Consider the following 14,290-nt stretch of genomic DNA (forward strand, 5'->3'; position numbering starts at 1 on the left):
TGTTGCCATTTTAACTATGATGTGCCTTGGAGTGGGTTTTTGGGGGTTCCTCTTGATTGGAACTCTCAGTGCTTCTTGGACTTGCATAGCTTTTTCTCTCATCAGGTTCGGAAAATTTTCTGTCACTATTTCTCCATCAGATTTTCAATTCCAAGCTCCTTTTCTTCTCCCTCTCTTATTCCTATGATCCTTAAATTATTTATTCTAATGCTATCCTGTAATTCCCTTACATCTTGTTCATATTTTTTCAATCTTTTTTCATTTTGCTGTATCATTTGAGAATTATTACCTACATTATCCTCTAACTCACTAATCCGATCCTCTGCTTCGTTTAGTCTGCTTTTGACTGATTCTACTGTGTTTTTCAGTTCAGAGATTGCATTCTTCATTTCTTCCTGGTTCTTGTTGATAGTTTCTATGTCTTTTTTTATGCTGGTGTAGGTCTCTTCAAGTTCCCTGTAATTTTCTTGGAGCTGTTGGTAACTTCCTTGGAGGTTGTCATAGTTGTTTTTGAGGTTTTCAAGCATATTGAGCTTCTTCACCACCATAGTTTTGAATTCCATGTCTGACATTTGGGCTATGTCTATTCCATCTACCTCTCTTTCTGAGGATTCCTCTTTTCTCTTCATTGAGGGGTTGTTTCTGCGTCTTACCATGTTGAATTCTTCTTGTTTGTTTTTGTTATTTGGATTTGTCTGCTTTGCCTTCCCACCTTTGTGGTATGAGATTTTTTATGGGAGATCTGGGGGTTTCAGTGGTGCAGTCTCTTTGATCTCCTGAGCCTGATGTTCTTGGGGTACCTTTTATATCGTTTGTTTATGCTGTCTGGTTATATTTCAGATTTTTGTTGTTGTTGTTAGGATATTCCTTCTGGCTTGTTGATTGGGGGTCACTCTATCCGCTTTATCTCGAATTCTTTTGTGGAGATGTCAGTTCAGCCTTCTTGTGTAGTCTTCTTTTTCTGCGTCCACAGGTGGTCTAATGTGATGGGTTAGAGATTCCTATTCCTTGCAGCAGTGGTGTGCGCGAGGTGGCCGGCAAGGCGCAATGCAAGGCAGCCAAGAGCCCACCTCAGGTCTGCCACGCTGCACTCCAGGAAAGCAGGCCACGCCGCACTTTGGGGAAGCTGGCAAGGTGTTTTTTTTTTTTTTTTCACTCAAGCATCAGTGCGCGCCCAAGGCAGCTGGGGAACTAAGCTCAGGCCTGCCGCGCCGTGCTCCCAGAAAGCAGGCCGCGCCAAGCTCCAGGAAAGCCTTCCAGGTGTTTTTTTTGGCTCGAACACCGGCTTAGCGCCCAAGGCGGCTGGGGAACTAAGCTCAGACCTGCCGCGCCGAGCTCCTAGAAAGCAGACAGCGCCAAGCTCCGGGAAAGCCCTCCAGGTGTTTTTTTGGCTAGAGCACCAGTGCGCGCCCAAGGTGTACGGGGAACTAAGCTCCGGCCTGCCACACCGGGCTCCTAGAAAGCTGGCCACGGCCGCGCTCCGAGGAAGCCGGCCGCACTGCGCTCCGAGAAAGCCCTTGAGGTGTTTTTTGGCTCAAGTGCCCGTGTGCACCCAAGCGGCTGGGGAGCTAGCCTCAGGCCTGCAGCGCCGTGTTCTGGGCGTTTGTCTTTCGCCTCTTAGGGCAGGGCTGCAGACACTTGTTATCAGTAGAAGTGAGTGTCTGTGAGTCCTACTGCCCACCGTTTCCGCACCTCCTGAGCGGGCACGCGCAGAGCCTGGGGAAGTGCTCTGCGCTCCCGATTCCGGCCTGGTACTTCGGCCTGGCAGCCACTGGGCTGGCCAGGGGCGACTGCGCACAGTCTTCTGTGTGTCCAGTGGGCCCTCCCTGCGCCCGTTGGGTCACTGATTTTATGTCTGTTGGCGTGTGTCCGAGGGGCACCTGGACGCACAGCCCTGCGCACCTGGGCCAGTGAATGAGGGCACTTCCCTATGCGCGCCCCCACGACCCAAGGGGAGGGTTGGGGGGTGGATGAGCGCACCACTGCACCTGCGCTCCTCAAGAATGGCCTACCACCCCCAAACTTTCCTCCCCTCTCCACCATCCACTAGAGAAAAATATAAAGGAGAATTATGTTCTCACTTGCCCGGCAGCACGCTGTCTCCTGTCCTTCGGCGCCAATGCCACTTGGTCGAGTCCAGTCTCTGCCAGCAGGCAGAGATCCGCTCTCCTCCTGACTCCTCTCCCGGGGCAGCCTGTGGTCCCCAAAAATCCTTTGTGTCCTTCCAGCCGCAGCTCGGGCAGCCGCCCCAGTCAGGAATCCTGTTTCATCCCCTTTTTCTCCGCTATCCTCACTAAACAGGTTGTTCCCAGATGGATTTTCTCTAATCCAGCAGTGCCTTGGCTCGACTCCTGCCAGTGTCCAGCTGCTCACTGAGATGTTCTGTCTGCAATTAGCCCAAACTGCAGAAGGGTCTCGGGAACCTGAAACCTCAGCCTCTCCTCACTCCTCCGCCATCTTCCTCTCTAATCCATATATACTTAATGTAAAAACTGGCAAAGTAGGATTTACATTCTCTATTTTTCTGTTTTCTCTGTGTCTTATTTCTTATTGTTCATTACTGTTTCCATTGTTGCCTTCTTTTCAGCTTTTTCTACTTTCTAGTGTCCCATTTTAATTCAGGTTAATACCAACTTAATTTCAATAGTAGAGAAAAACTTGAGCCCTCTATAGTTCCATTCTCTTTATGCTATTACTGTCACAAATTACATCTTTATACACTGTACCCATAAACATAGAGTTATGATTATTGCTTTATGTAGCTTTTTTTTAATTAGAAAAACGTTATAAATATGTTTATACTTTCTTTTATATTTGCCTATGTAAATAGTGCTCATTATTCATGTGAATTTGATTTACTGTACACTGTCCTTTCATTTTAACCTGAAGGGCTTCTTATAGCATTTCTTATAGGGCAGGTCTATTAGCAATGAACTTGTTTTGCTGGCTTTAGAATTCTGGGTTGACAGTGTTTTTCTTTGCATTTTTTCACATATATCCTAAAATACAAAGTCTAGATCATAAGGCAGTTCATTTTTTTTTTTTGAGGCCTCCTCCATACTCTTTTTTCCATAGTGACTGCACTAATCTGCATCCCCACCAACAGTGCATGAGGGTTCCCGTTTCTCCACATCCTCGCCATAGTTCGTCGTTTGTTGATTTATTGGTGATAGCCATTCTGACAGTTGTGAGGTGATACATCGTTCATTGTGGTTTTAATGTTCATTTGTCTGACAATTATGCTGAATATCATTTCATGTCTGTTGGCCATCTGTATGTCCTCTTTGGAGAAGTGTCTATTCAGCCAGTATAGAAAACAGTGTGGAGGGCTCTCAAAAATTAAAAATTCATTTTATATTTGGATTGTTTGGTGTGTTTTTTTTCTTTGATGTTGAATGAGTTCTTTATAAATTTGGAGATTAACCTCTTATTGGTTGTGTCATTGGCAAATATCTTCTCTCAATCATTAGGTTGTCTTTTCATTTTGTTGATGGTTTCCTTTGCTACACAAAAACTTTTCAGTTTGATGTAATCCCATTTGTTTATTTTTTCTTTTGTTTTTCTTGCTTTAGGAGGTATCACAAAAATATTGCTAAGAGAAAGATTGGGGATTTTACTGCCTATGTTTTCTACTAGAAGTTGCATGGTTTCTCATCATACTACATTAGTCTTTAATCCATTTGAGGTTTATTCTTGTATATGGTGTAAGAGGGCGGTCTAGTTTTTTTTTTTTTTTTGCACGTATCTGTCTAGTTTTGCCATCACCACTTATTAAATACACTGACTTTACCCTATTGCATATTTTTGCCTCCTTTGTCATATACTAATTGACCTTATAGGTGAGGGTTTATTTCTGGACCTTCTGTTCCATTAATCTATGTGTCTGTTTTTATTCTAGTACCATGCTGTTTTGATTACTATGGCCTTGTAGTATGGTTTGATATCAGGTAGCATGATAACCTCCAACATTGTTCTTCTTTCTCAATATTGCTGTGGCTATTTGGGATCTTTTGTAGCTTCATTTAAGTTTTTGGGTAATTTGTTCTAGTTCTGTGAAAAACACCATGCGTATTTTGATAGGGATTGTATTGAACCTACAGATTGCTTTGGGTAGTATGGACATTTCAGTGATGTTAATTCTTTCTCTCCATGAGCACAGTATATGCTTCCTTTTTTTTTTTTTTTAATCTTCTTCAATTTCTTTCTTCAATGTCTTTATAATTTTCCAAATACAGGTTTTTTACCTCCTTGGTTAAGTTTATTCCTACATATTTTATTTTTTTGATGCGATTGTAAATGGTATTGTTATGATTTCCCTTTCTGATAGTTCGTAATTAGTGTATAAAAATGCAACCTATTTCCAAATTTATTTTGTATTCTGCTACTTTACTGAATTCATTTATCAGTTCTAGTAGTGTTTTGGTGGAATCTTTAGGGTTCTGTGTATATAGTATCATGTCATCTGCAAATAATAACAGTTTTACTTCTTCCTTTCAATTTGGATGCCCTTTCTTTTTCTTTTCTGATGTTGTGGCTAAGACTTTCAGTACTACAAATGAGCCTTGTTTTAAAACCACTTCACGTACAAAACTATAGAGAACATTTTAAAATATACCTATGAATCCATAACCGAAAATTATGCATTAACATTTTTGCTAAATTTGCTTCAGATCATTCTTTAAACAAATATCACCTTTAAAGAAAAGAGTTCAACCTCCTGAATTGCCTGTTCTGGAATCTGGACACATATATACAGAAAGTCTCCTTTGTAATAATAATAGCTAACAAACTAAGTAATCTTTAAATATAGTTCAGCACCACTACTACTTCCTTTTTTTCTGTGGCATTGATTTTTTTCTTTAGTTAAAAATAGATTAGTACAATGAATTCACATACACCCATCACTGAGAATCAGTAGTTATCAATATTTTACCATATTTGATTCATCTTTAACTTTTTTTTTCAAAATTGTGTTCTAAAGCAAATCCCAGATGTGTGTCACTCCCTTCCCCTATGTATTTCAATATGCATCTCTAAAAATATCGACATTTTCTCAAAAAAAATCACAATCCTGTTATCATACCTAACAAAATTAATAATAATTTGATAACTTCTTGATGTTATCCAGTACTGAGTTCATAATCAAATTTCCTCAATTGTTTAACTAAAAAATGTATTTTTAAGTTGGTTTTGTCTAAATCATAATCTAAATGGAATCCATATTGCATTTGGCTGTCATGCCTTTTAAGTCTTTTAATCTAGACCTCTCCCCCTACTTTTTGTTTTATGCTGTTGATTTGTTGTACAAAAAAATAGGTATAAATGTTCTGTAGCACATTCCACCTCGTAGATCTGTTTGCTTCCTTGTGATGTTGTCTTTTTTTTTTCCATTTTTAACTTAAACATTTATTTGCAACAAATAAAGTATATATATTTAAGATAGTATACAATGCGATATTTTGATATATGCATACATTGTAAAATGATTATCACAAATGAATTAACATATCCATCAATGTGTGATAAGGACACTTAAGATCTACTGTCTCAGTGGATTTCAAGTATACAATACAGTATTACCAATTAAAGTCACCATGTTGTACATTAGGTCTCTATAACTTATTTATCTTATAACTATGTTTGCACCCTTTGATTAGTATCTTTCTTCCACACTCCCAGGTTCTCATAATCATCATTCTATTCTGTTACTCTTAGGTTGACTTTTCTTTTTATTCCATAAACAAATGAGATCATGCAATATATGTCCTTCTCTGCCTGACAATTCACTTAGAATTTGTATCATCAATTGCATGATCCTTGGCAGCATGAACTATTGAGGTTACACAGTAGCTGCAAGGGCTGTTGAAATATTCAACAGCATCAACAGGGCTTGTGACAAGGAACTCAGTCAGGCAGTAATAGTGGCCAAAGTTGCCGGTATGAAACACTTATCAGTGGGGGCTAACTGCAGGCATATGCACAATGGTAAGGGCCATGACCAGTGGCAGGAACTGGGGCCAACTGTGGCCACAGAATTAGCTTAGAGTGTTTGGGCTGTCAGTGTACACTCACATGGTGTGATGTCTTTTTAACAAAACCATACCAGTTATCTTGTAACATGTCTGATTGTTTTCTCATAGTGTCATTTAACTTATTCTTTTATCTCTGTGTTTCCTGAAAACTGGAAGGAATATGTACTGCATACTTGATTTTAGATCTTTATCAAAACTACTTCCAGATGATGCTATGAATTTCCTGTTGTATTGCATCAGGTGATGCATGGAGTTGTCTGTCTCACTATTACTTATAGTAATACTTAATACTGAGTTAAGGGGGTGATTTCCTGATCTCACTCTTGTGAACTTGTTTTTTTTTTCTTCTTGAGATTAGCAAGTTATCTGTGAAGTAATACTCTGGTACTGTATGAATATTCAATGTATTGGAATCATTTATTTCTAGAATCACCTGTGATTTTCTAATTCTGTCATTCCTTCTACATTTATTAGCTGGCATTTGGTTATACTGAAATATACTTCCTATGTAACTATTTTTGATTCAAGATTATCATTACAAAAGGGTTGTACAAGATGATGATCTTAAGTAGCTTATAGAATGGTTATACACAAAATAACACACATCAACATTGGGAACAAGACAAGATAGTATGTTAAATGTATTAAGTGACTTGTACATATTTTAAGTTCAGGGGAGGGGGAGCTAGAAAGATCCTAGAGGTTTGCATAGAAGGTTGATTTCAGCTTACCTTTGAAGGATGGGCAGGTTTTGAAGATGTGGACAAAAGGGAAGAAGGTACTCCAGACGGTGTGGATGGTGAGTATGAAGGCACAGGGAGGGAGGATGAGATGAGCATATTCTGAAGGTGTCTGGAGGAGCTGAGAATATGGGTATGAAAATAAGGTTGGTGAGGTAGTTAGTCCAGGAGCAGAACATGGACAAGCTTAAATGCCAGTTTAGGGAGGTTGACTTTTATCTTTTAATAAGTTTGTGCTCTACGTATTTTAGGCATTTGCGAATTAGCTTCTTATGTGATGGGAAGCAAAATTTGGCTTAGTTAAAGCCAGAAGCAGGAAGACCAATGTGATCATCTTTGGGAGCTCAGAGGTAGGGAATATGATTCGCATTCAGATAAATGTCTACATCGTCTTTCCTCTGCAGCCCGTGTGACCCCAACTCTACCAAAGCAGGACCGTCCTGTGCGGGAGGGGACCCGGGTAGCTTCCATTGAGACCGGTTTGGCTGCAGCAGCTGCAAAGCTGGCCCAGCAGGTAGGTGCTGACACTCAAGCAGTGGCCCTGCTGTACAGATCCTAGTTTGACTTAGAGCCTCAAAACTCAGACCTTCAGGCTTATAGGATCTCACTGTTATCTCACTGGGGAGTGGTTAACCTTTGATCTTTATCCATGATAGTATCCTAGCCCCTCCTCGATCCTTCACATCCCAACTCAATGAGAAGCTACTTCCATAGGTCATGAAGTTGACATGGTTTAGAAGGAAAGAAAACTGGGGGCCAGAGAAAAGCCCTTGCTTTTCTAGATGTGTAAAAACCTCTCAGATGAGAAACACCAGGTCTGTCCTTTAGTGAGAGCATTTGCCTTTAGATGAAGTCCAGAGGAGGTGCCTCAGTTAAGTATACTCAAGTTCTTAGCCATCTACCAGTACTAGAATTTGGTTTTTTGGGGGAGAGGCTTTTCTTGGCCTCTGTACCAAAAACCATTGCCTTGATTTTTACTCCCTGCTTCCCAAGAACACTTCCCTCACTAATTTTTGGCCTAAAGGGTCACTTCACTAGAATAAAGTTGACCTGTTAGCATATTAGAATTTGCAGAGTTCTTTAATATGTATAATGTGCTCAGCAACCCTGGGAGCAGTTGGTGGGGGATCTTCCAGTTATCTCCTTATGGACATTGCCTTAGCTCCTCCTATAGCTTAGAGCATTTATTGAGTATCTGTTTTATGTTAGGTGTTTCATATGTAGTGTCCCATGTAATCTTCCAAGTATCACTTTTCAATAGGTAATATTTTCATCATTTTACAGATGAAGAAAATGAGGCTGTCTCTTTAAGAGACTAGTCCAGGATGATACAGCCAGTAAATGGAGGAGACAAGATTCAAACTCATATCTCCTAATTTTCATGGTCCTTGGTATTTAAATAAAATTAAATTGTTAAGTATTTATATAATTCAGTAATTATATCCTACTTAAGTAAAATTTAGTAGAATGATATTTTTAATATGATGTTCTATGGCACTCTAGAGTTGCTTAGAAGTGTCTTGGAGGTTTTTATTGGGAGCCAGCAGAGACCAAGCAGGGCAGGTGACCCTTCTTTGACCAGAACTTTTCTCTTGTTATGTGTATCCTAGTGCCATGTAAAATGTAATTTGAAATAAAATGAGTTCTACTGCTTTAAATAAACAGAGAAGTTAATTAAAAGTGTGGAAAGTACTCTTAGTGTGTTCTAAGGAGCTCACTTCTGTTTGGGTTATCAGGGATGACCTCAGAGAAAAGGTTTTGAAATTGGGGAAGGGTTTTGCAGACTAAGCTTTTGGAGGGCACAGGGAAGTATTCCAGGAGGAGATAATTTGATACAGCACACAAGGTCCTCTTGATTTGGTCTCTGGTCACCTCTCCTCTCTGAGCTCCTGCCAGCCTCTTATGCATGCCCTTTACACCAGCCACATACAGTATTCCCTCACTTATCGCGGATATCATGTTCTAGACATCCCCGCAATAGGTGAAAATCCGCAAAGTAGGAACCTTACATTTATTTTAGTATTTATAGGCTTTATAAACCCTTCCCACATACTTATAAACCGTTTCCAGTCCCTTATTAACCTTTCCCAGTCCCTTATTAACCTTTTCCACTCTTTTATAAACACTACTTATGTTCTTAAACATATTCTACACTCTTAAACCTATGTAACTTTAACAACATACGTGTACAGTACTGCAAAATCCCGCGATATAGCGAAAAATCCTTGATAAATAATTAAATATAATACTTTTAAAAATCCCACGATACAGTGAGGCCATGATAAGTGAACCGCGATATGGAGAGGGACTACTGTATACAGTTGCACTATGGTACTCATAGTTCACTCATTATATCAGGTTGTCCCATGCTTCTGAGCCTTTGCACTAGCCATTGTGAATCATACCCTCCTCCCAGATGCTTTACCTAACATGCCTTCAAACCATCTACCACCAATTTATTTCAGTATCCTTCTGTGTTCCCATAGCATTCTCGCATGGTACTTATAATCATAGTGTACTTTTCTATAAGTGCCTCACGGGTAGGGGGCAGATATAACTTAACTTGGTGTTCCCACTATGGTAAGCATATGTTTAGCCAGTGTTGAATGAGTGAATGAATGAATAAGCAGATCTTTCTGGATTGGAGGATTCATGTTGAGGAGCAGGGTAAGATAAAGAGAAATTAAGAAATGGATTCTGGAGCCAGCCTACCCGATTTTGAATCCTTGCTCTACCACTGAGCAAATTACTTAAATTTTCTGTGCCTCAACTTTCTTGTAGACTTTGAGGATTAGATGAGGTAATATATATAATGTAAATGTTCTGAGAACAGCATTTGCTACAGAGGATATTTACTGTAGACATGTTAGTTTTTCATCATTATCATTATGGGTCGGGTAGGTGTAGGTTGCCAGATTGTGGAAGATCATGAATGTCAGACCAGGGGGTTTGAACTTGGATGCAGACTTGCTAGGCTTTTGAGTAAACAAATATCAAAGTGAAAGAGGCCTTGTCATAAGACATCCTAGTCTTCTGTGGGGCATCTGGATGAATAATGTGAGAATAAAATAGGCAACAAAGGTAGAAAAAAATAGGCTACATGGTCTAGGTGTGAACAGATAATTTCTGGATTCAGATAAGAGAAATGGGGGCAGAAATACAGTTCTTAGTATGGGTGGAATAGCAGTGTGGCTGGGAAAAGATTCTGAAGCCAGGTGGCTAGGGTGTCAATCCCAGGTTTGCCACTTATGGTCCTGTAACCTTGGGAAAATGACTTAACCTCTTGGTTTCTTCTCCTAAAATGGGATTATAATTCTTCCAATACTTCTTTTGAGTATTAAATGAATTAAATTAGAGAACAGTGCTTGGCATGTATTACTAATATTATTATTTTTATCCCCCAGAAATTCCTATTGCAGCCACAGCTTGTCATATCTTCCAAAGGTAGGACTAGGCCTGTGTTGCCAAAAGAAGGCAAATAAATATAATCACTGAGTTAGTGAGTTAGTAATTTGCTATGTGGCTCTTTAGCATTTCAGAAGATTAAGTCGTTGACATGCTCTCAGCATCACCTTTCCAGGTTCTCAGAGCTCTAGATGTCCACAGTACAAGTACCTACTATGCAGTGGATATCAAATCCATAGAGCAATAGATGGATGAAATCCAAGATACTGGGAGAAGTGACACAACTCATTCATCACTCCACCTAGATCAAGGTTTTAAGGCCAGTGAACTAGAGGATTGTCAAGTCCTCTATTAAAAGAAAAAGACCAGCAAGAAGAAGAGACACCATTTCAAGGAATAAAGATAAGAGTAATAGTTTACCATTTGTTGAGCACTTATTATGTACTGTGTGTTTTTATGTCATTATTTTATTTAATCTTCCTGACAACCCCGAAAAACAGATATTACTTTGCCCATTTTACAGATGAGGCAATCGAGATACAGAGAGGTTAGTAAGTTGAACAAGGTCATCCATCTTAGGAAGATGAATCTAGATTTGGACCCAAGTTTTCTCTTATTCCAAACCTACCACTACTTTTTTACTTTCAGATGTCCCATTGTGAGAAGTTTGCTGGGTGGGTGTTCAAATAGACCTGGTTGAATCCTAGATTCAGCAGCTCTTTAGCTATGAGGCTTTGGGCTCAAGAAACTTAGTCCTTGCACCTCAGTTGTCTTATCTGTAATCTGAGGGATTTTCTTTCTCAGGGCTGCTATGGAAAGTAAATAGGATAACATATCTAAAGTGCCTCAGCTGCTGGCATAAATTTAGCTATCATTATTAGAAGTTTCCATGATCCAACTCATACCTGGCAGTGTTAGTACCAAAACCCAGGTCTCTGAACTCAGTTATCCTTCTGTTGCTACTGTACTAATCACTGGCAGTGATGACTTAAGGACAGATGGCACCAAAGAGACGACCTCAGGTATTAGAAGGCCTTTGTGTTTGTGTGTACATATGGCTGGGCTAGACTGGGGCTGGGGTGGATTGCAGAACCACACTGACCATTGTCTAGTTTCCTTTCTGGGAAATTCTCTCTTCTTCACTCCTGAATTGCCCCCTCCCACTTGGCTTGTGTTTCAGGAGCTACAGAAGGCTCAGAAGAAAAAATACATCAAGAAGAAGCCTTTGTTGAAGGAGGTAGAACAGCCTCGCCCTCAAGAGTCCAATCTCAGCGTGGCAGCACCAGCCCCAACTCTGGCTACCGCACCGCAGCTTCTCACCTCCTCCTCACCCCTGCCTCCTCCTGAGCCTAAGCAAGAAGCCCTCTCAGGAAGCCTTGCCGACCACGAGTATACTGCTCGTCCCAATGCCTTTGGCATGGCCCAGGCAAACCGTAGCACTACACCCATGGCCCCTGGTGTCTTCTTGACCCAGCGGCGCCCTTCAGTCGGCTCCCAGAGCAATCAAGCAGGACAAGGTACAGTTGCCATATGTTTATAGAACTGAGAAGGACCTTAGGTCCACTGGCTCCAAACACAATACAATGGGTAGGTGACAATACTGGGAGGGACACTGGCAGCCAGCCTAAGGTACTTGAACTTGATCTCATAGGCTATGAAGAGACATTGACTGGTGTTAAACATACTAGCTTAGATGGGGGTTGAGAAAGATGCTTCTGGTGGCCTGAGTGGAGGGTGGGCTGAAGGTGAGAAGTCTAAGGAGGAGGCACATGCATAAGTCTAAGCTGCACTGGGAGAGCCCAGGGCTCTGGCAGAGGGAATGGAGAGAGGAAGGTCATAGGTTGATTAAATATGGAGGAGGTCACATGGGATATGGGAGGTGATCTGATGTGGGGGGAGGGGAAGAGGCGAAGGTCAGGGACTCGGGCCCTCTTTTTCCTCATTTTTACCTTCAAAGCCCAGTTCCTAGAGTGCGTAGCTCAAGCGGGTGACGTTGGTGTGGCATTGGGGTGAGGAGGATGGGGGTTTTGAATGAAACAAAGCTCCAAGGGTGGCAACTTCAGGGACACTGAGATATAATCACTAACTAGGTACTTGTCCAGTACTGGTGGGCAGGATAAGAGGACAGGAAGGCATAGGATTTAGGAAGGAAAATGATTGGACCAAAGACATCAGTGGGGAAAAGGAACCTGACAGACTAACCAGGGGATCTGTAGCTGCTGCAGGAGGTCATAAGAAGAGCCAATGCATGTGGTGTTGGATGGAAGTAGATCAGCAGAGCCTCCTGCCCAAGATGGGCCTGAAGCCAGGTGTAAAAGGATGTGGAAACTGGACAGAGGAGCAGGGGAGGGGTCGGTTCGAGGACAGTTGGTGCTGGAGAGCTTCCCATAGCATTTGCTTACCTCTTCGTTGCTCCACAGGAAAGCGTCCCAAAAAAGGCCTTGCCACAGCAAAGCAGAGACTCGGCCGCATCCTGAAAATCCACAGAAACGGCAAACTACTTCTGTGAACTCCCTTGTGTCCTGCACCTCACCCCTGCACCCCCATTGCCTTCTCCATTGTCAGCTCTCGGGGCATTCCTGGATCCTGTCTGCCCTGAACAAGGTGCTGAGGCACATTGTCCTGCTGTCTTGGAACTGAACAAAGGCAGGGACTCCCCAGTGGGCCTCTTCACTGACTCCTCCGACCCCTTCCCCACTTTCACTAGAGCATTTTGCCTTCCTTCTCCATACCTCTGAGCAACAGGAAAATGGGAAAGGTTTCAAGCTGACTAGAACCCTGTTTTCTGCTGCTCCAGCCATTTCCCTTTCACCAGCCTTGTTGTTCCTTTACTCTTGCCCCCACCTGGAGCCACAAGGTAGGGTGAGGAAAGGCATGAGGAGAGCCTGGGCCCCAAGGTGTCTCCCTGGCACTTAACACTTTCCGCAACTCCAGAAGCCTGCCCATCTCTGCCCGTTCTTCCTTCCCCTCCCTTCCCCCAGCCCAGTGGGTGTTTCCCACCCGAGACTCGTTCCTGGGAGAAGGGGCTCGTCTCTGCCCTTTCTTGCCAAATGGTTCATGGAAATAAAGAGGAGGGCCCAGAGTCTCCTTACTGCCCCACTGTGGGCCATTTCCAGAGATTGCCTAGAAAGGTCATGGGCTGACTTCACACATCTTGGGCAGAGGAGATTCCTATCACTTCTCAGGATGGGGAGAGGATCGACACCTAAGCCTTTGACCATAATTTTTAGCTTATTGGAGGAAGTTACTTTTGAGTGGCTACAGAAGAAGCCCCATCCCAGGCTGAGCTCCAGGGATTTGCCTGGATTTTGAGGTCCTGCAGGACATTATCCATGTGGCTGTGGCTGTGGCTGTGGCTGAGTCCCAGCAGATGAAATACCATCTCCTAAAAGGCTGGAAACACCTGTTACTGAAGCAGGTAGCCGGGGGCTCCACAGCCTGCTTCCTTCACCTGTACGGCAGAGCACAGTGTGGACTTCCCAGGGAGGATGTGGCAGGCAGCTCAGCCCTGGGTTCTCCATCCGGAGCTTCCTTGCTTCTTTCCCCACCTGATGTCTTGATCTGAAGACCACAGAATTCAGCCTCACTCTTGGGCCTCTGCACTCTCAGACGTCAGGTCAACACTCAAGCAGAGTTCAGAGGAGCACTCCGGAGCTGGAGCCTAGGAGAGGAGGTGCTCAACTGTAAAGGAGCGATCTTCTGATCCTCCCTCCCCCTGTTCCCTTTGTGGATTTCTGTTGTCCAAACAGTGCCCACCCCTTCCCCCAGCTCCCTCCGCCTTCACCTGTCATGCCTCCCTGGCACCTGGACTGGATGGAGAGTGTCCCACTCCCTCCATTTTGGTACTGCCCAAGTGGAATGCATCCTTACCCTACTGCAACCTCACCCCAGTTTACCCAGTGCTTCTAGGGGACTTCACAGCTAGAATGCAGGCCACAGGGAATTTGTGAGACTTCCCCTGTTGTCTTTGTGTCTCTAGTTCATCTTTTCTCCACAGCCCACACCTACCTACTCTCCTTCCTTAGAATCAGGGGTCCCTTAGCCCCGTTTGCTTTTTCTATCTTGGATACCCCAGGGGCCAAGCAGTCCTCCATCTAGTCACACCAAAGGCAA

The 14,290-nt window shown here is 42.7% G+C and overlaps 1 protein-coding gene across 5 annotated transcripts in view; it reads left to right on the forward strand.

Annotated features, from left to right (window-relative positions):
* Positions 1–14,044, forward strand: part of PHF8 (PHD finger protein 8) — a 122,800-nt gene extending 108,756 nt beyond the window's left edge. For all 5 annotated transcript variants that reach the window (XM_090265368.1, XM_090265371.1, XM_090265372.1 and 2 more), the window contains 3 exons: positions 7,177–7,286; positions 11,358–11,694; positions 12,598–14,044. In XM_090265368.1, coding sequence (XP_090121494.1) covers positions 7,177–7,286; positions 11,358–11,694; positions 12,598–12,686 — 536 coding nt within the window. In that variant the 3' untranslated portion in view covers positions 12,687–14,044. The remainder of the gene's footprint in view (positions 1–7,176; positions 7,287–11,357; positions 11,695–12,597) is intronic.
* Positions 14,045–14,290: the final 246 nt, after the last annotated feature.

Source organism: Furipterus horrens, unplaced genomic scaffold (genome assembly GCF_987537825.1).
Source record: "Furipterus horrens unplaced genomic scaffold, mFurHor1.1.pri manual_scaffold_17, whole genome shotgun sequence".
In the NCBI taxonomy this organism is placed as follows: Eukaryota; Metazoa; Chordata; class Mammalia; order Chiroptera; family Furipteridae; genus Furipterus; species Furipterus horrens.